This window comes from Botryllus schlosseri, chromosome 16 (assembly GCF_051294905.1).
Source record: "Botryllus schlosseri isolate E-star chromosome 16, Bs_hap1, whole genome shotgun sequence".
Taxonomy (NCBI): domain Eukaryota; kingdom Metazoa; phylum Chordata; class Ascidiacea; order Stolidobranchia; family Styelidae; genus Botryllus; species Botryllus schlosseri.
Genome location: NC_137251.1, coordinates 19411765 through 19434111, shown reverse-complemented (window position 1 = coordinate 19434111; position 22347 = coordinate 19411765). Strand labels below are relative to the sequence as shown.

Sequence of the window (22347 nt, the reverse complement as noted above, 5' to 3'; positions counted from 1 at the left end):
TGAGATAGAACCATTTATTCAAATTTCCAGTTGTCAGCATGCAGCTCTATTTTGATAACGAGGTCTTGTCCTAATAATCTGAAGTCTTCGAGGACGGCGTTCACATCTCGTCCAGCCTTCTTTGCGGTGAGGCATTGCCGTCTGGAAAACTTGTCAATCTGCAACATTATAATGATATGAAAAAAGCACATAACGGCGGTCGAAGTAGTAAAAGCAAATTTCGTCAAATTACTCATACAAAGAGCTGCAAGAAGTAAATTTGAACAAGGCTTGGCAGACGATCACCATGTAGGAAAATATCACTGTGCAATAGCAATCTGCAAGTTTCAAGTTCGATTTGAGATATTCTACACCAGTGAAGCTTTACTAACCTGGCAAACCCTTATGCTACCCTGCAATCCTTCGACAAACCTCAAATTTCCCATTAACCATAAAAACCAAAAATCTACCATATTAGGCATCTCAAAATTTACTACAGAATGCTGGTGCACACAGTGAACTGTGCATCAAAGACAGCGTTGAAAGAGAAAAAAAATGATTTGAAGGGCTTCTTGGAGGCACAGAAATTCAATATACAATTGTATAGTATTGAATAGTATATTCATATTGAAATGAACCCGAATATTTTCGGCAGACACTCATCAGGGGTAATCATCAGCAACTAGTAGAGAATTGGAAAGAACACTGTATATCAACAATCGTATCACAAAATATGACGTCACCAGCATGAAAAAGAGAGCGTTCAACTACAATCACATTGAAATGAACCCGAATATTTTCGGCTGACACTCACCATGGGTAATCGTCAGCAACTAATGTGACATCACCGGCATGAAATTTCAAATAATCGCAGTGAAGAGATCGTTTAATCTCGACGACACGATTATCATGCTGGTGTGGTAACGTCATATTTTGTCATACGATTGTTGATATACAATGTTCTTTCCAATTCTCTGCCAGTTTCTGACGATTACCCCTGATGAGTGTCAGCCGAAAATATTCGGGTTCATTTCAACATGGATATACTACTCAAAATGTGATTTCACACAAAACAAAAAATTATAATGAATGTTCACTGAAAATCAGTGCGTCTACTGTAGGAGTGTGCGTCTCGACCTCCAGCAAACCCCTAAGCCGAGACTATCTCAGTTAAGTGAAACACTGTTGCACACTTCCAATCTAAAGTCGACAGCTAAACAAAATCTTTTTACCTTGAAGTCTTCGTCGTTGAAAACAGACGGTTTCCATAAGACACCGATCGCGTCACATCGCCCACTGTCCAAAAAGAAACACGCAACTTCTCCGTAAGATTGCTGTCAAGAAACAAACATTTAGAACCCTCGCCAACAAAGTAATGAATTTTCAACATCCGTCACCTCCAGTTCCAGGAGATATCGTTCCGCGGGATTAAACCCGATCACGGGCAGAGCCGGGACATCGGCGTCTTTGCGCGATTGTGGTTTGTGACGCAGCAACGAAAATTTAGGATCGAGTTTGATGAGAACGTCGTACGCCGACCGGGAAGAAGTGAAACAATCCTGTCAAATTATTTGCAGAAACCATTTTGAGTGAATCGGTGTAAAATTCCGGGTAGAGAGTGCGTAAGGAAGTGTGGACAGATAGTGCACCACAGAGGTGGTAAATGCGGACCTGAACAACTAGATAATTCTAGTTGTCTAATTAGAATAATTACAGCAAAATGCCGATAATCCAGCCAAAAATGTTCGTGTTCATTCCAATATCAATATACTATTCAATTTTATATTGAAGTTCTGTACCTCCAAGAAGCATTTTAAAGTCTGTTGTTGCCAATTATCACAATGCGAATTTCATGATCTGTAATTTTACGATACACTTTGTCTTATTGGTTTTGTTGCTTTAGAATCTGTTTATATCGAGTTAGTGTGACTCTAGAAAAGTTTTCGAGTTTGATAAATGTTTACTACAATGCATGTTGTATTGAAAGCAATCTTCAAGTTCTGAACCATATAAAAGTATGGGCTATTTATGTATGTATATGTAAAAGTAGAATTGTAGAGTTACTTGGAGGTGCATACTTTCAATTACAATGACACATGTGCTATTTCACCCGGCTCTTACTGCAATCTCAGTTAATAAAATGATACAAACTTACCACAGAAGTCCTTTAGATTTATCAAAATCCAAAGTGAGTAAAGTAAGTAGTTTTGCATGAAAAAACTAAAAGGTGTAAGCAGTCTAAAAACAGAGCCACCTACCTACTGCCATTAGGCAAAAGATATAAAAGGAACTATGTTGTTGTGACATGGTAATGACAATTACAGAAATTCTCAAAACGCACACGAGTCTGTGTATTTGTTGCTATTACGTCACAACTACAAAATTATTTTTAAATCACGAAACTAGTTCAATCGCATTAACTGACATATGTTCCTGATGAACGTCGGCCGAAAAGATCAGAGTTGAATGAAGACGGGAATATTTACCGCCGGAAGATATGGTCAGATTTCAATATTATATTGGGCAACCCAGTGCAGATACAAACCTGAAAACTCTTCATTTGGTCAGTATTTAGCATCTTATCGGTAAGCTTTTCCAGAGTTTTCGACGCCAACGCCTTCAAACGTCGGACGATGACTACGGCAGGCCGCTGCGATGTCAAAGTCGACCTTTTACAACAAAAACATAATTTAGAATTATCTCACAATTAGGGCAAGGCGCAATGATTCGAGTACTTGAATGTGAATCGAGTTTTAGATCTAATGATTTCAGTCGAGTAGCGATAGATCATTTTTTCGGGCACCACACCTCGCCATACAGTTAATTTATCAACAAGAATTACAGTATTGAAACTATTTCCACTGTGGTAGCTCGACTCAAAATAGACCTACTCAGCCCTGCTCACAATCCAATCAAATGACTTCAATCTTCACATACCTCATTTTATCGAAAGGCGTCGAAATGAATATCGGCGGCAGAGAGCTCCTGTTGTCTTTGAAATGTTGGATCACAGCGACAAAGTCTTTTTCTAAAAGCAAAAGTTTGCTCTTAAACGCACGGCAACCATCACCGCCAAAAAGCAACAATGTTACCTTCGAGATCATCGTTGAAATTAACAACGATGGGACTGGCGGCAAAGTCGTGCGTGCTTAACAACTGCAAGAATCGATGAAAAGCAACCATAGAAGATCTGTAGATATGATAAACATTTTTATTGATCACGTTCAAAGCACGGCCAGCATATCTAGACTTGTCTCGCCTCGGTTCTGATTGCGGGTGCGGGTGAACAAACAAATAGGCGCACAGAAGCTCCGTGACGATATCCGGTACATGGTTTGACAGCATGTGTTCGTTGATCCAAAATTTGGCGATCCTACACACCAGTCCGAAAGCGTCGTTTTTCTGAGAAATACTGGAAACAAGACAGACGTATTCAGAATGAGATTTTTCGGTGGGTGTGGGGGGGGGGGTGAATTTATCACAAATGACAAGAAACATAAAATCTGGATGTGGTATTACAGCCTTTTGCCAACCTGGAAGACGACTTGAACTAGAAAATTTTCCGCTTTTCTGAACTAGATTATAATTAGAATTGCACCTAAAAAGTTATTTCTAATCTAATTAATTTGATTAGAATTACAATTACTGAATTCGCGAAAACGTGGACAATGAATAAGTTCTGTTCATATCAAATCTGAGTTCATTATAGTGAACATATGAGAAGAGCAAATGTCTGTACAGCAAGATTGGCTGGTTTGAACTAAACAGTTCTTACTTATCATTTTCACGAAAACCATAATTGAATTACAATTTTAATGAGAGCAAAGAGACTTTTCACAAATTATACTTGAATTAGATTTCGCATTTCGCTCCAAATAGTCTAATTAGACAACTAGAATTACCTAGTTGTGCAAGTCTGCCTGAAAGCTGACTGTACAAGTCAAAATCTCAATTCAGCACAAGCTAAGTCTTGAGTAGCAATTTGAATAGAGTGCCGCGCGAGTTCGATTTACAGTAGATGATTAGAAAAAGCTATTTCGGAAATTCGGCAGATGCCAAAAGTGCCTACTGCACGCGACAAAATTTGCCGACTCCGCAAAAAATACACTTACCAGTTCAAAGCGTTAGCAAGCTTCGGAATGAGAACCAACTTCTCCTCGAGCTGGACGCATTGCTCGTCGGTCACTTTTTTCAGTAAACCGCTGGTGGTGGTGACCGACTTGAAAAGTTCCACTTCTCTCGAGTACGCAATGCTCAAACGGAACACGAAACCGTCCTGCAAAGTGAACAAATTACAATAACATAGCAAAAATATTATGGGAGATTGTACGGTAGATTATACATCATAAAATCGCATTCAGGCGCTGGTGCTTTCCAAGATACCATTATGGTGGAGCGCCCGATATCTAGACCAGTAGGTTGTGGGTTAGATCCCTGGTAGGGTCATACCAAGACCTGATTAGTAACACTGGTATCCAAAATGACTTCGCCAATTGACGCTCAACATTACCGGGACAGCATGGAGGGGTGGTGCAAGACTTAGAAAGCCTTACCAGGCTATATCTGCACCTTCCTTGCCCAGCGGCATATTCATACATCCCCTCATGGTATGCATATGCACAGTTCGTGTGTGTGTATTGCATAAGTCGGTGTATAGGCCGCATACGACATAACTTCTACCTCTATGGCAGTATATGCGTAATGCGTATATAAACAATTAGTTTCCCATGATATTCACAGTTCAATACCAACATTTCTAGAAATACGTATGGTTAACCAAGCAACAAGATTACAATATCTTTATGATGTCACCACACGGCTAGAGTTTGGCCATGTTCAAGGCCTCATCAATTCACATGCTTGGAGGCTTGACTTGACTTTGCAACCCTGGATGATTAAACTTTGGTCGCGCGTGCCGAATCTCAATGCGTCCAGAAAAATCTTCCGCGCTCACCTTATAAATGTCAACAAAGGAAAACGAAGGAACGCAAATCAAATCCTTGTAAGAATGCTCCAATTCCTCGGCGAACGCGATATGAAAGGCGGCCTTCATGCGCTGCAAAGCGTCGACGTCTTGCGGCCATTTTCCGCTGCTCTCCAAGAAGCATATCACTGCAAACAAACGCAATTTCTAATATATATCTAATACAATTATAGATATTCAAGTTTTCTAAAATTACTATTGGCTGACAACTGCCCAAAAACTAAGAAAGTTGAGGTTTTATTATACGCTATAGATATATTATTAAAACACAGAGTTATAACCAAGTCATTGCGTTCACTGTTCATTTTAGAGTTCAAGCCGGTTCAACATTGAATGCCTCATTCATAATATAGGCCCTACTAACTTTCCTCACTTTACACGGTCTGTTGCCCTATTTTAGAAACACCAGTACCGATGGACGGAATACCAGTATTGCGGTAGCTTACTATTCTTCGATGTTACAACGAAATGCCTGTCTTGGCGGCCGAGTCTTGAGTCACGCGTAATGACTCGAGTACAAGTTTAGTCACTACAGAAATTGACTGGAGTCGAGTAAAGCCATTTTTCGTATTTTAAAATGACTCAAGTAATGACAACCCTGTTAAAATGTATGTTAAATATCTGTAGGCTCCTAAAAGCCTCTTCAAACAAGGAGTGAAGTGGACTTCACGAGAGGCACCTCAGCACAAAATACCGGCAGAAAACGAAGACATATTATACAATTGATTAGTAAATTCATATTGAAATGAACCCGAATATTTTCGACTGACACTCGTCAGGTGTAATCGTCAGCCGGTAGTAGATAATTGGAAATCACAATTAATTATTTCCACTCAAGTGGAAGTGCCGACAAACTTGAACATCTCTGAGTATATCTCTCGAATCAAGATCATCATCAGACTAAGCACCAAACGCGTCCTTACCTTCGATAGGATAAATAACTCGAGATGTGCCGTCTCGGAATAAACAATTCGCGGCATCAGTCATCAACTTTTTCCTGCCCTGCCTTTTTAGAAGTGAAATTTTCAACGGCGGATTGACCTGAACAAAATATGAACATATTCATCACAATCAAACACAAACTTTACCAAAACACTCAAACCTCGGTGCCTCTCAAAGCTGCCGAAAGACCCTGGACTGATTTAACTGGCAACGGAGACTTTTGCAATTGACGCAACTGCCTGCACAGCTCGTTATACGACTGGTTGAGGCCGGAGCAGCTTTCTTCGCCTGGACAACGAAATATATCATTATCAGTAGTGTTTCAAATTTCGACCCTTATGACCTTACCGGTGGAGGATTTTGGCCCGAGAACGCCAGAATTTTTCTCCGTTAGTAGCAGTTTATCCAGTTGGTTGCCAGTGTACTCTGCGACGTTGTTATTAACACGGCAATGTCTGCAAACATCCAAAACAGGATTTGGTAATTGTCAGAATAGGCTCGAGCATAATACACATTCGTTCTCATGATAAGTAAATGATTCCATTAGCTAATGATGCAAAATCACATGAACAGAAGAAATTTTAATACTAAATTCATCATTCCGCAAAAAGTATTCTGAAATTTTACCGGCATTTACAGCTCTTGTAAAAAGGGGAAGTACAGAAAATCTATATGAATACCAAAAAAAGCAAAAACACTCTGACAAAGACATCTCCAGACTAACTCAGCACAAAATTTGTGCATAATAATCTCAGCAATACAGTAATCCACCATTGTGTTATTGCTCAGTAGGGCTGTTCAAAATTGACATTTTTTCCTGATTCCAGCCCTCCACTAATTAGATTGTCAGGTTACCCTTAAAAATGCTAAACACCAAATTTGGGTCAACTATAATCCGTAGAAGCAGAGTTCTTGCAGTTGAAATTTCTGGATTTGCAAAAATAGCATTAACGGTGGATAATGCCAGAATTAGAAATGAAAAACTTGAATAAATCCGCTTCTATGGGTTGGAATTGAGTCAAATTTGTTTTGCATCGTTTTTGAAGACAACTTAACAATTTCATGGGGTTGACAGACAATTTTGAATTTTTTTTTTCGATTTTTCATAACAAACTGAAAAATTTGATTTGCTCTGCGGCGGCCTATGCTTGAATTGAAAGAAATTTGGTGTCTAGCGTTTTTTAGGAAAACCTGACAATTTAATCGGTGAATGGCCAGAATCCAGAAAAATAACTTGTTTTTGAACAGTCATTACACAGTTGACTCCCAGCTACTCGGGAAATTATGCTTTACCGTCTTGGCTATTCAGAACGACTATAAATCACAACGCAAACTCACAAATGCAAAAGGTGCCTGCAAATCTTTTCCATCAAGTCTCTCTTCTGCGCTTTGCTCTCGCACGGCCAAACGACCGCCTCGGAAATGTCGCCGTCTTTGAACTGCCGAAGGTCCGATTTGTCGCCCCAAAATTTGCGAAACGCTGCGGCCTGTCACAAGGCAAGATGCCATCGCACGAGTCATGACATATTTTTAACTTTGAAATTAATAGCTTTCCCAGTTCCACAAAGTGACGATTGATGGAGAAGAGCAGAAAGGGCAGCAATCACACATAGACATTTTGAGTACCAGGCGAATTTTTTTCAAGCTAAAAATCAGCCACTAACTACGATCAAGGTGTGGCGGCAATCCATGTTCTATTTTCTCTATGACATCGTAATTGGTTGTATGGAATCTAGCTACACTCCAAATTCCTGATTTGCTGCTGATTGCCCTGGAAGGCCTATGTCTGCTCGAAAAGCAATATATAGATTATAAAGCAATATATATAGGTTCGACTTTTGTGACATAACCGACAGATCGAAAATTTGAATTCGGCCATTACCCCATGTGTAACAAAATGCAATAAAAGACATGGTGACATTCAAATCGGTCGATAGATCATGTATGTTGTTTTCACACAATATCTCACAGAAGAAAGTGAAAACCAATTTAAAAAGTTTAAAAAAAATTGAAAGATGTGAAAATCATCAAGTCCAAGACATAAATAAAAGCATCAATTTCTGTGATTTAGCCACATCCCTGCATCCAAAATTTAGCAATCTACCTCTGGTGTATCAGCGCAGGGACCTTTGTCGATCACTGACTGCGTTTCAGAGTTCAGCAACATTCCAAAAGTCAAATATGAAATTGGTGATTTCCATAACGGAGCGCTTGCCGTTACATCCCACTAAACAGAACAAAAAAACGACAGTTATAGCAATATCGCCTGCACGGTTGCTTGCGGTAGGTAAGTATTCCATTAGGCACCAAATTAGCATTCGTAAGAATTCACTGCTCAAATTGTTAAGCCTTCTTCTCACATTTTGAAAGGAACACGGATATCAGCCATCAAAGGTAAAAAAATATGAGCAATTTGCATGATGTCACGCTAAGGTTGTAGAGAATCGCAGGAGAATTTGCATCTCCATTACAGTACATGTTGGTGAATTTTTTAAAGATTCCCCCATCAAAGACTGAACTCTTAAAGGCGCTCTCGCTCTGCACTCTAAAAATGATGTGGTCTCAAATTGAAGGGCAAAACGAAGAAAAAAAATTTCACCGCAGCCGTTTTCTTCAGAACGCCACCGTAATGGAGCTGTAATGTATTGAAATTTCCAGAGTTGCAGCACCCTCCAGCAGTCACGCAGAGATCGAGCTTTATATAGTTGTCAGCCGATGTTATGAAGGAAATAGAATACACTAGGCCTGATTTTGACATAATTCTCCTGACTGGACATCTTCCGTTGGACGCGGTATCTAAACCACCTTGGCGTGTACAACATATTTCCTTCACAACATCGGCTGACAACTATATTAAGTTTGATCTCTGCGTGACTGCTGGAGCGTGCTGCAACTCTGGAAATTTCAATACATTACAGCTCCATTAGGGTGGCATTCTGAAGAAAACGGCTGTGGCCAAAATTTTTCTTTCGTTTTGCCCTTCAATTTGAACCACATCATTTTTAGAGTGCAGTGCCCCTTTAACGGTGTGCCGTGTGTATAGTCTTCATTAATGACCAAAGAAGTTCACTCCTCAGAGAGAATGCTGAGCAACTCTTTTTCCTAGGAGTAGTTCCGGAGCTGCTAGACTGGGAATAAGGATTTATTTCTTATAGCCTAAAGGTGACCAGATTCTAGTTTATTTCATGTCTTAGCATCAAAAAATACTATAGTATTCGACGCTTCGATCAAATCTACTTTTTACCATGTCTGCTAATAACTGGGTTCAACTCACCGTGCCATACTTGCATCCCGACAGGCTCAGCAGTTGAACTCTGGACTTCAGTCCGCGCCCCAACACGGAGGTGAGCAGAGAGCGAAGACACAACAGCGCGTTTCTGTTATACTCGACCAGGGAGTTGTGCAGATTCAGCGTCTTGCAGAATTCTCGGAGAACACCCGGCCTCTTGATTCTGTCCGAGTGAAATACAGAAATAAAAGTGGCATGCTGAACGATTGCGTATTATTATCAATATATTATTATATTATCAGTCTGACTGCAAAAGATCTTCGATTTCATTTAGTAACCCCGCCGAATGACAAATAATAATTCATTGAAGTTCTAACATTCGCTATTCGGAGCCCAAGCCGTAATTATACTAGAAGGGCACTTCATTTGTTTGGAAATATATTTAGAATTACCGTAGTTCTAATGATACAGTATGTTTCATAGTGATATGGTAAATAATTATGCTCTTTTGACATCGCGACGGCTGCATCCGTGCTCAATTTTACTTTGAGAAATCATCAATTTGCTTGCAACTGTGTTTCCGTTTGTTTTTAATACAAAGTTCTATCGAAATGAGACAGACACATGTTGCTTCTACAGCTTTTTAGCCCACAACTAGCTTTCTAGAGTGAGTAGTTATCATGATATCTAAAAATTAGCTATTATCGGTTCGTTTGGTAAAATTGAACGTCCACTAGAGGGACAAAGAAACCAAAATCATGACACACAAATCTAAACCTTACCGCAACAGATGATCGACACTCGTCAAAAATGGAATTGGTTGCAAGAAGACCATTTCGAAGCCGTTACGAATCTTCGGGTTATGCAAAATACTCAGAGACAACGCGGCTTCATGTTGCACCTAAAATTACAGAGAAACCACAAAATAACAATGACCATGGTCAAAGGTTGATAATTTCCAAAATATCAGAGCAGATCAAGTACAAGACACCGTATTACAGACAGCGGCATAAACCAATGCAGGCAAAAGACTAATTCCGCCTCACAAATTTAAACTTGAACATTGTAATGTTGACTGCTTTGACGTGTCAGCATTGTTGCAGTATTGTCATCCACTCCAAATTTTCATACTAACTACGCTCATGATCGTAGCCCATCGCAAGTCCGATCATTTTTTTTTTGGATTATTATCAGCAAATAAGAAGTTAATAAGACAGCCATACCCGTTTATATACCAAAGATGACACTTCAAAGCACAGGTTATGGTGTCCTGATGGATCAAGAAACACGACTTCGAAATGCTCATGATATTCAGAGAGATCTTTCTCGTCGTCCCACGATATTCCATTAGTCGTCCAATCAGAGGAACCTGAAAATTTGAAAATCTAACATCCAGTATTGACCGAGCACTCAACATGCAATAATTTGGGTGGGCGAAATCGAATCCCAGGCTGAATCAATTCCGAGTCCAGTGGAATAATCGTGTACCACCAATGATGAAATAATAAAGTATGATTGACTTGAAACCTTCAAATATGTATTTTTGCTGCAGTTTGTGACTATTGTGAGGGTTGATCACTGATGGACAGAAATGTCATTCCATGAATATTCGCAGCCGAGTGTGACATGTTTGTTGATGCAGAGATACAGCTAACAGAGATTTGAAGGCCCTACGGTGTATTAAATCTATATTTTTCGTTGATAAATCAACTCTTCATTCGAAGTGAATATATTTTCATTACTTAACTGCCGGTACTCGATTCGAATCCCTAGAATTGATACTCAACCAGGATTTGAGTACATAAATCGTTTTGCCCTGCTCTACTTATTATACAATGTAGGCTATTCAAGTTCTGTAATACAAATGACATCTTAGACAAGTTCCAATTCAATCAAATTTCTTCATAGTGAATCGCTATGACCCATGACGACATTTGCATCATAACTTGATACGACGCTACACTTCTTCAATCACATCAGCTTTTGGATTTCTGAAATCGTACAATTTCACCTAAAACCTACCCAAATATTGCAGCACGACACGAACCACTTGAAAGCAATTCATCGTGCTGTCGACCTTCCTCTTCTTTTTTAAATACAGAACGAGCATTGTCATCAAGAAACCGGTGAAGCAACCTTGCCCCTGTGAAATAGAGAAATGAAATCATTTCGATACACATAACACGGAGTGTTCGTCTGTCAACTTACTTCATTAAGTTCCCTTCTATCGAGCCAGAGTTTCAACAACTTAATGCTATCGGAGACGTTCCTGTTATGTGCGACCCCGTCCTCTATTTCCTGGTTCAACGTCGTCATCAGCATATCGCTGAGCACCAAACTGTTGTAATGCGGAGTCGGCTGGGCAACGGGGTCTAGGAGCAATGATTGTTTTATAAACAGGCTAGAGATAAGCAGTAGCGAAGCACTTGTACTTTTGTGGAGCGCTAGGTAGGTTTTGCGCATATGCACTACTTACTGAGAGGGATATGCTGGGTCACTATTACTTCTACTCTAGTCACGGATTCTGAAAAGCGAGTAGTTCTTGTTCTAGTTGTACATTTAAAATCAAAATTAGTATAAGCAGAAAACACGTATCGGCGTTTGGCTTGAATCGTGATACCAGTGTTTATTATGTGATGTTTCTGGCAGCCATTGCTAGCTCAGAGTTCTCACTACTGGCACAGAGGTCTAGATTAGGGTTGGGATTTCGGGATCAAATTTGAAATCCCGGCATCAGGATTTCCCGGGATTAGCGATATAGTAAAATACACATAGGCCTACATAAAGATGCACAAACAACATTTATCTGTTGTAATATTGACGCAAAACATGAGAGCATCAAGGGCTGTGATTCCCGAAGCGGCTCTGATTGCCCTCTGAATATGCCACAAATATATAATTGACGACAGCTGTTGTTAGTTTCTATGAATAGTTATGGTGCATTTCTGTATATTAATGCTAAAATGAGGGATATTAGTTATGTCTAATGCCGTCCAGGGCCGCTTCTGAAAACAGGGAAAGAGAATTCTTGTACGCTAGCGTCAAACGCATGGATGAATACCCGTCAGACAACGATATATCTTGAGTTCTGCTAGTCGTAGACCCTTACATATCGTCTTTGTGAAGAGTAAATTTCGACACAATTTTACCAACATCAAAATAACGGCTCATAGTCAAGTATAAAGTGCAATAAGTCCAATATTATTCAGCGTATAGTCCCCGCAAACTTGTGCATAAGTGCTGGAATGTATGAAGAGCACATAACGACATAATAGTATGTAGTAGTTATGATGCATTTTCAGTTCATTTCATGTATATAACACTCGCCTATCAATTCTAAAATAACCGATAGAGTTTATAGAAGTCTATATGTGCATGTGCAATTGTGCATAGGTGTATTGCCTAATGTCTACTTAGTGTTTTAACGTGGCTGTCTACGTATACTTTGAAGTCTAAAATGCGGCTCCGACATCCAAAATGGTCAGGAGTATCATCGTTTAGAGACGGTTTCGTAATTTTTTGGCGAAATATCCTTAAAATATGGGTGGGGGCGCCAGACCTTGGCGATTTTCGAAAAGGGGCGCTGCAGCGAGAAAGGTTAAGAAGCAATGTTTTAGACAATGAGCCGAGTTTGTGACAAGTATTTTTTATCACCAAAATAAGAGACATGGCGCTACGTAAGCCTTAGAGTAGATGCTGTTTACGAATCCCGGGATTTCATTGCGATTAATCCCGGGATCGCTTCGAATCCCGGGGTCCCAACGCTAGTCTAGATATGTGTTGCCAAATATCAAATACACAACCTCTATCATAATTTGGGGATCGTGTGCCCTCCAGACATGGGGTAATCGCGATTAGTAATCGTAATCGACTACGACGATTACAGCATTTTCAAGTAATCGTAATCGCAATCGATTACATTCGAAAAAATTCCGAAGTAATCGTAATCGTAATCGACTACTTCCCATATCTAATCGATTTCTTTGTGAAAGAACGATTACTTTTTATTTGCACTAGGTCTATTACGTATACTGAACATTCGTGAACAATGAAGAGATATTATACCAGGCTCGTGATAGCACAAACGTCTGATTTTCAAATGCCACTGCTCATTATTACGTCAGAAGTAGCCTATTAGCTTTGCTAGTCATTGCGTAAGAAGTATCCGCAGTAAATAGATATATCCGATGTTCGTACATTAGTGTGATCGTAAGAACACCCGCCGTACTGTATATCAGGTTATCAAAACGTTTCACACGCCAGTACCCCGCAGCAGGATAATTAATCACCACTGTGCCTAGTTTAAAATAGTAACTTGTGTATTGATGTTTGGTTATGCTTATAGTTAAACGCAGTTTGACCGATGCTGCTTGGCGAGCGGTAAGGCTATCTAGTATACGTACGTACACAGAACAAAGATTTGAAATTTTGTACTCGTCAAATAAAACATTACGGTTTCCACAACGAAGCATTGAAAATCAACAGCGGCATCATAACCGAGCCATTTTTGCCGTTTCTCGTAACGGCAGCTTGCAGTGCATTATCTGTATTAAGTTGAATGCAGAATTTTATGAATGACAATCTTATTCTCATATGACTCTTCTTGAAACGGGCGCCAATCCTCATTTCACAATTCTTTACTCAACATTGGGACCTGCCGTCATAGCCATGGACTTATATAATATATATCATGTTAGCAGAGGTTGTAGCTAGACTCAGGGCCAAAACAGCAACTCGTCCCCCAGTCCAAACGTTGGTCTTTGGCCCTCATAGGGTGATATTTTCAAGTTGAAGTCTGAGTTTCGTCAATAATATTGGTAATCGCATTTTATTATCATTAATTTTTAATCCTTTCTCCACGCCGATGTTCAGATTTACCTGTAGAGCTGGGGGCACGTAATTCATAATTATAACGTCTGGTATCCCGTTTTACTTTAGTTTATGTTGTTAATTCGTAACCTCCGGTCTGTGATATAATCAAAAGATATTGTTGTATCCTAAACGTAGTAGACTAAAAGAAACATTTTCATTGTGGGCTCAGATTGGAAGGACCGTGGACTATTAGTCACGCCCACCCAGCGCGGCTATTGGCAATGGACACAGACGCTAAGTTTCGGCCAAGGTCTTTCTTTTGTAGCACACTTCGTGAAGTCGCGTCTTGGTCGAAACTGCATATGTATTTTGGCGTGTCGTGGCACGGTATTGACTGGAACCTTAATTCCTATAACTATAAAGTAGGGTTGCATTTAAAACAAAAATCAATTTAAAGTAAACATGTTTAAATCATGTTTTTTGAGCCATGTCGTCACGAATGTGTATTGACATTGACATTAAAAAATATAGGGTAAATATAGCTTCTTTGACGAAATATCTGTCGTATAAATGTTGAACCGACTATTTTGAGGGTTTCAACCATCCCATATCGATGTACGTCGGCTAAATCAGGTGGTTACTGTCCATATAGGCTCATTCAACATGTTTTTTGAAAAGTATTTACACATCAAAGTGTTTTAAACAACCATTTGTTTTAAATACAGCCCTACTATAAATAATGTAGGCCATGTTTTTTTGTTGGGGGGAAGACGTATGCATTTCAAAATCAAGCTTATCTAAAGAAAATTTTCAAGTCAATTTGATCTCTCGAAAATGCTCAATAATTCATGTTGGTCTACGAAATACTTTGAGTCATCTTCGATCTCGCTCCTCACCCTATTGGGAAATTTGGGGTGCGGCAGTCAAGGACCTGGCAAGAATGCAAATCGTTGGGTGCAATAGATCGTCCTATAAAAAAAAATGGGCAAGAGGTAGGTTCCATTATGACGCAACAAGCAAATGACGCATCCTTTTTAAATGAAGTTTGTTATCTCATTAGGCCTTTTCAGCGCAATCCATATATTGTCTTCCAATATCACCTCTAAGATGCAAAATAAATGTAATCGTGAGTAATCGTGATTACTTTTCCAATGTAATCGTAATCGACTACTTCCTGATTTTGCTGTAATCGTAATCGTAATCGTAATCGCGTCATTCGTAAGTAATCGTAATCGCAATCGATTACATTCATGAAGTTATCACCCCATGTCTGGTGCCCTCGTGTGGCCGCATAATTTCAACGAATGGGCCGAAAACAGCTAGACTCGCCATATCTTGATAACCACGCACACTAGAAAGCTAGTTTTGGTTTAAAAGATGTAGAAGTAACATGTTTCTATCCCACTTCCGTATCACTTTTGTCTTAAAAATGAACAAAAAAAAGTTACAAGCAAAACATTCATTTCATAAAGTAAAATTAGTTGGTACGTGTAATGATTGATCTTGAAAGTATGAAAGATACCCTATCAGTTGGAACCACGTTTTAAAAACTTATTCAAACGAATGAAGTTCCCTTCAAGAATAAATAGGGCTCGGGATCCAAATAACGACTGCTACAGGCCTCGCCATATCTACAGTGGTGTAGCCAGGGGATCAAAGCTCTTTGCAATACAGTAATTCGTATCAAGAGTGCTACCGATTAGTAAGTTGCTGAGCTTAATCTAGTTAGTTGTGTTTTAATTGATTGCGGATATCTAAAGGTCGCTCGCTAGTTCAAGTTTTATTTGCGCATTTTGAAACTTGAGTAGTTCCAGTTCTAGCTCTAGTCACAGACTTCGAGAAGCGAGTAGTTTGTGTCGCCAAACAAGTAGAAAACACGTATCATCGTTTTGCATGGACCATGATACCGGTGTTCTACTGTGTTATGTCCTTGCAGTCATTACTAGCTCAGAGTCATCGCTACTGGCATAGTCAGAGGTCAAAGCTCATCTGCAATTTCGTAATTCCTATTATCAGTGCTACCAATTAGCGAGAGGCTTCAGTTCTAGTTGTCAATTTTTGAAAGGTGAATAGCTCTAGTTGTAGTTGTGCATTTTGAAATTCTAGTAATTTGTGCAAGTCCCGAGCCAGAAGTTAGCACGTATTCACAGATTCAGCCACAAACCTTGCCCGTCGATCCCAGTAAACCAAGAAACTCGTACATTGCTTTTCGACGGCTCAAATCTCTTGTACTTTAACGAATCTTCAGTCGGACACGTATGACATCGGACACAGACCAGCTTCGAAAGCTTACCTGACAACGAAATCAACATATCACGCCATTCACATAGATTAAAAACAGTGGAATTGGCAATCATTCGGTCGCATCTCACAAACTGATTATCGTTATCAGCAATTCTCAAAACAGTAGTTTTGAACGATGCTGACACCTGAATACGGCGTGAGAAAACGTTGATTTGGGCTGCAAAAACTAATTTAGAAGTGGAAACAGTTGAGAAGTGCAACCCCTTCTTCAATAGTACAAAGAGTACTTGGCCTAGTGTTGAAAAATTCTGTTATAATTCATACCCTTAGGAGCAATTAACAGGACAGGTTTTTGAGGATTTTCCATGAAGAAGGAGAATTCGACATTCGAAACAAGATCGGATCTCTTCAGGTAGTGGGCAATGTAGGTCAGATAAACGGCACGTTTCCGAAGATATCGTTGATTCAAGAAATCTTTTTCTTGCATGCAATCCTGCCGTGAATAAAAAAACATACTTGTGTCAAAAATGATCTTTGCGTTACTTAAATCAACTCGGAGCTTATCGATTATAAATTCAATTAGATTCAAGATTTTTCTGTTGGAATCGCTCATCGATCCCAGAGCAAATAATCATCAAAAAAATGAAGATAATTGTAGGCACAATTCTTAAGACGCTGTGCCTCATATAGCTTGTTCAAATTGGACATTAATGCCACAGCTTGCATTGAACCATCCCTTCCAATGTCTACTGGCAACAATTCCAAAACCAGACAATGTATGTAATATTCAGGAGCGGATCACACTTTTGAAATGTTTGCTAGTGCCTGGCATCTCCCTATCCCAACAGGCCTTCTTTAATATCTACTACATGGAAATCATCATGTCTCTACTGTTCCAGTGGATATGTAAAGCTCAGTCCTATTTGCATTATCAAATAATTAAATAGTATATTCATATTGAAATGAACCAGAATATTTTCGGCTGACACTCGTCAGGGGTAATCGTCAGCAACTAGTAGAGTGACGATTACCCCTGACGAGTGTCAGCCGAAAATATTCGGGTTCATTTGAATATGAATATACTATTTAATTGTATATTGAAGTTCTGTACCTCCAAGAAACTCTTCAATTATCAAATAACCAAGCTAGCATGTATTCATACCTTGGGTAGTTCCAAAACAATATCGACGTTCAGTTTTAGCTTCAATTCCAACTTGGACTGATAACTACCAATGACCTGCAAAAGAAAATGAATTTTATTTGGTCAAAGTGGATTCAAATTAACCATATGCCAAGTTCAAAAGATAATTAGGGTTTTAGGAATTCTGTAACCTAATGTTGAAAAATCAGACTTATACTTGTTCCTTCACTAATTTCAAGCTTACGGCAAGAGGCACCGCGCTTACCTGGATATTAGCAGGAGGACCAAATACCATGTTTCCATTGACCTTGTTAGGCTTCATAAAAAATGGAATTTTGACATCATCGAATATAGTGAAGCAGGACGAAAGCTGTGAAAGAACGTTACAAATAATCATTCCGCATGAGATTGAATATATCGTCGATACACATAGGATTAAACTAAACTGACAGAACCAACAACCAAGCCATAAGTAATATTTCAATTTTGTGTCATTGCAGTGCGATAAGAAAGAAAAACCATATCCTCAGTGTTTCACAACAAATCTTCACATAACATATCTTGATTTAGCAAGATGTGGGATTGGCTTCGTCTGATTGATAACACTATCAATCACATTTTTCCATTTGTATCATTCACTTACACTTTGCTTTTTTGCTGCCGGCAATTCAGAAATGTACTTCGAAATGGACCCGAGAAACTTATCAATCTTTTTCCGATCAGATCCCGGTAAAGTGACCTCCTTCATTAGTTCAGTAACCTAAAGAAAAGCAAGCATATTCATTGTGTTAGCCTCTAATCACCATTGCAATGTAGTGAAATTTAAATGACAGAGATGGAATAACACACCAACGAACAACATCATATTCCATTGCAAAACCGGAACAGAATGAGTTGAGATGATCACCCACCCCACCCACAACGAAAAGTGAGCACAACAAAGAAAAAACCATTACACATAGGCATATTGCATTAGAAGATAAGACAAAAAATATAACCCAGTTGTTGTTTGTCTTTGTAGGGCATCAACAGTGATAGCCAACTACTAAGTATTACAACCATTGTCAACTAAAAGCGGGATATTTCAAGAACACCGCATACAATATGTATAGCCTTGACAGACAGAAGCAAGTAAAACTTGATCAGAACACTGCAATTACAAATTGTCGCAATTTTATAAATTGATTGTGACAATGGTACAAATCATCATGCACTACTTTACTCAATTATGCATCAGTGAAATTACCCGCAATTACCTATTGCCAAAAAATCAGTGACAAGGGCCATTATTTTCAAAATGCCAAGTTTTCTGTGTCAATAAATTTTCAATCTAATAGTACACAATCATAACTTCCTCACCTGTAAGTTGAAAAGATTTGATTGCAGTAAACAGTGATTATCTCTCAGTAAAGAGATTTCTTCTTCATCGGGTAGCTTATACAGTTCACTGCCGTTCAGTTTTATCGACTTCGTAGGAGGTTCATATATTTCACTTTGATTATCCAAATCCATCTCATCCTCCATGATGGGTAGTTGTAGGCTTATTTGTATTAGAAGCTACGTTAGACATGCAAAAACAAGTTATGAAGAACATTCTGTTATAGGACAGCTATGAAATAACATGACTCTAAGCCCACAATATATCTGGTATATAAATAATAAATTCCAAGACAATAATATGACTACACAATCAGGAACGAAAATATTCAAAGTAAATTCTAAGTGTACATTTTTGTCACCAAAACTGCTACGTCTCATAAGCGAAAGATAGTATACTAGTATATTACCGTCAGTACTATTGATGTGCTTAGGCGCTGGAGATGTGAAGCAACCGCAGGTCAGAACATCGAGGGCACCTAGAGGGGGAATCAATGACATACTGATTTAAAAGTGGGACAGTCCTATCCCATCAGAGAGGTATAATTTTCCAAAGGTTCATCTATTTTGTGCATGTCAACTACCAGTATGTCAGTCTGTAAAAATTATACAAACACAACTCAAGTGTTATTACACGAGTCCCTACAAGAAAGGGTCCCTCTACCGATTTAGTTGAATATCGTAATCCAATTTCCACACTGCACGCATATCTTGACTTGTAATGTTCCAGTGCACAAGATGGGGGACGGATTGTCAGGGTCTTTGCTTCATTCCATCCCTAGACAAACCTCAATACGTTGGAGATCAGGACCTCGGTCTGGTACGCGTGGATTGTGTAATTAGAATCAATGTAATATACGGCACACGCCGATTTTATTCTACTTTGGGGAGAGTAACCAGCTATATTATGATGACCGAGATTCGGATTGGTGTGAGGTAGCTGGGACCTGATGTAGCTGACATATGTAGGCCTGCTCCATAAAATCTGTTACAGCACGCAATACAGTGGCCTATATAATCTTAATATCAAATGGCATGGCTACTACGTAATAAACTGACAATACAGACGTGGATAGTTCGTTTAAGTCAGACAATTAAAAATCAACATTTTTTAGGCAATATGTGTATTCATTTCTTCGACTTCTTGCGGTTAAGTTCCAATGCTTTATCTACTAATTCAGAAACACGACTCTCATCGCAATCCATGAAACACGAGTTCTGTTTTCTCTCGTAGGTTTGTTTGTAAAATCCAGATTGCAGTCTGGATAAGCTCCGATATATCCTTTGGCAGTTGTTCGAATCATCGATTTGCGTGCGGCCACCATAACGAAATGTATTCGATATCCTTTTCTCAATTAAAGTCCCCAAATCCATATAGTGGCTTGCGCGCTTTGGGTTTTTAGGCCATTTCGCTGCCACAGCTACAAAGTTCTTGTACAGCGACATTTCATTAAGCACTAATTACGAATGCTAAAAAATAACACTATATATGTCTGTTACAGTATTCATCAATTCATTGAAATATATAAGTATGTAAAAAAGCAAAGTACTGCATGGAAATGAAACACAAATTGGTTCGTCTGACAGTTTAATCTTTTATGCTGATAACTCAAGATGGTTACACTATAGAAATTAAACATGGAACGGCAACGACCGATTTTGCAGCTTCGTTCCGCTTCGCCGAGGCTGGAGTGGAGAGTTGTTTTGCGTAAGCGACTGTAGGATTTCTGGCAATCCAAAAGCTATCTTCCCGAGCGCAGAAATTATTGAATCTGGTCTTGATCGAAAGCTACTGTTGCACCGATTCCGAAAATATAAATTAAAATAATGTTCAGGCACTGATCCACCTAGAATCCGTCCTCCAAGTCTGAAATATCGGCATTGTTCAGAACAATCGGGTAACCGCAACACAATGACCATAACAATGACCCGTTGCGACTCTCCGATTGTTCGAACAATGCCGATATTTCAGACCTGGAGAACGGATTCTAGGTGGATCAGTGCCGGAACATCATTTTAATTTATATTTTAGGAATCGGTGCAACAGTAGCTTTCGATCAAGACCAGATTCAATAATTTCTGCGCTCGGGAAGATAGCTTTTGGATTGCCAGAAATCCTACAGTCGCTTACGCAAAACAACTCTCCACTCCAGCCTCGGCGAAGCGGAACGAAGCTGCAAAATCGGTCGTTGCCATTCCATGTTTAATTTCTATAGTTACACTACAAAAAAAAATTTGGTCTCAAAATTAGACAAATTTGGTCTCAAATTTAAGAAATGAGGATGATTTGGTCTCATTTTACCACCCACTCACCATAAATGCTATTTTCGACTCAGACAACCATATATATATTGATCTGAATAGTAGCCTACATGTGAGTAGTAAGTGGCATGTACCTTGATAACTATATCTAGTGAATATCTTGTAAACTCCTTAGTACAGTATCATCCCAACACTGCAAATTCTGGTCTCTCATGCTTCCCCTTCGCTCAGACCCTAACATTGAAAAGGATGCCTCCAAAGCACCCCTACTATTTTCGATCAATTCCGGTCTTACTTTTAAGACAGAAATGACTTGGTAAGACTAATTTGTCTTCAAGACTTTTTCTGCTAAAAAATCGATTTGAGACCAAACTTGTCTAATTTTTTTTTTTGTAGTGTAGTTCGACATCCCTGCACCTGCACAAATCTGTTACAGACCAGAGTAGATTTTAGTTTCACTTTGTTTTGCGTGTTGTGATTAACACAATACGAACTCTAAACTATGATCACCCAATACCCTCACTCCTAATTATGCATATATCCAATAACCTCTACCGAAACTTCATTAAGTCGGCCTGACACTAACGTCGAAAGGGACAATAACCTTCGCCGACGGACGTCGGAAACTGGCAGACGTAAACAACAAAACCTACGCACAAAAATTACATAACACACGTGCGGAGCAAAGCAGGATTTGCTTAAATATAGGATCCGGACCTTACTTACCTCAAGTCGCAATTTCCTCGTTTTCATCATCCGTTTATTTCGAAAATGCTAATATTTTAGAATAGCACATTACAGTACATGCTGAATGCGGAAGGCCCTTTTATTCTGCTACTGCGGTTCAATGAGTTTTCGGTTTGTCCGAGTGTCTGTTGGGTAGGGTTACCATATTTTGGAATCCGGAATGGAGGACACTTTATCACTTTTGACTCGACTCCCGCATTACCTACTTTTTACGCTGTTTCAACAATATCGTCCATATGCTGCATAAAATATACATATTCATGATTTGGGGTTATACAACTTGAAAAAATTTTCTACGTGACAACAGCGAGAGAGAGAGAGAGTGTGTGTCTTTATTTTCACCTAAGCAAAACAGATAAACCAAAGGAAGTGTCTACTCATCCGGTACCGGACGAATTAAGTTCTTCAGGCTATTCGTCCGGCGTAAGCATGCCGCAACTGCAGAATGGGTACCGGGATTTCCGGAACTGTGGGCCGTAACTGCGGCATGGATTCCGAGAGTAAGTTCGCCTCTTACGAAGACTTGAAAAGTGCTTTGGAGAAATACCAGAAAGAAAATTACGTCCAGCTCTACGAGAGAGATTCACGTACGCTCGATGCAGTAAGAAAGCGAATCACTCGGCGAAATTT

At 39.3% G+C, this 22347-nt stretch overlaps 1 protein-coding gene across 1 annotated transcript; it reads right to left on the bottom strand.

Moving 5' to 3' along the window:
- Positions 1-19832, bottom strand: LOC145458715 (nucleolar protein 6-like). Its single transcript, XM_080337173.1, has 25 exons — positions 18691-19832; positions 17975-18091; positions 17597-17701; positions 17353-17427; positions 16515-16683; positions 16111-16239; positions 11343-11506; positions 11157-11277; positions 10358-10503; positions 9917-10035; positions 9180-9357; positions 8010-8132; positions 7244-7392; positions 6254-6360; positions 6066-6193; positions 5887-6004; positions 4934-5091; positions 4092-4255; positions 3239-3391; positions 3072-3169; positions 2917-3007; positions 2525-2648; positions 1377-1538; positions 1212-1313; positions 1-158 (listed from the first exon to the last, which is right to left on the bottom strand). Exons 1-25 carry the CDS (start codon positions 18853-18855, stop codon positions 15-17), a joined length of 3309 nt encoding a protein of 1102 aa, XP_080193299.1. The 5' UTR covers positions 18856-19832; the 3' UTR covers positions 1-14.
- Positions 19833-22347: the final 2515 nt, after the last annotated feature.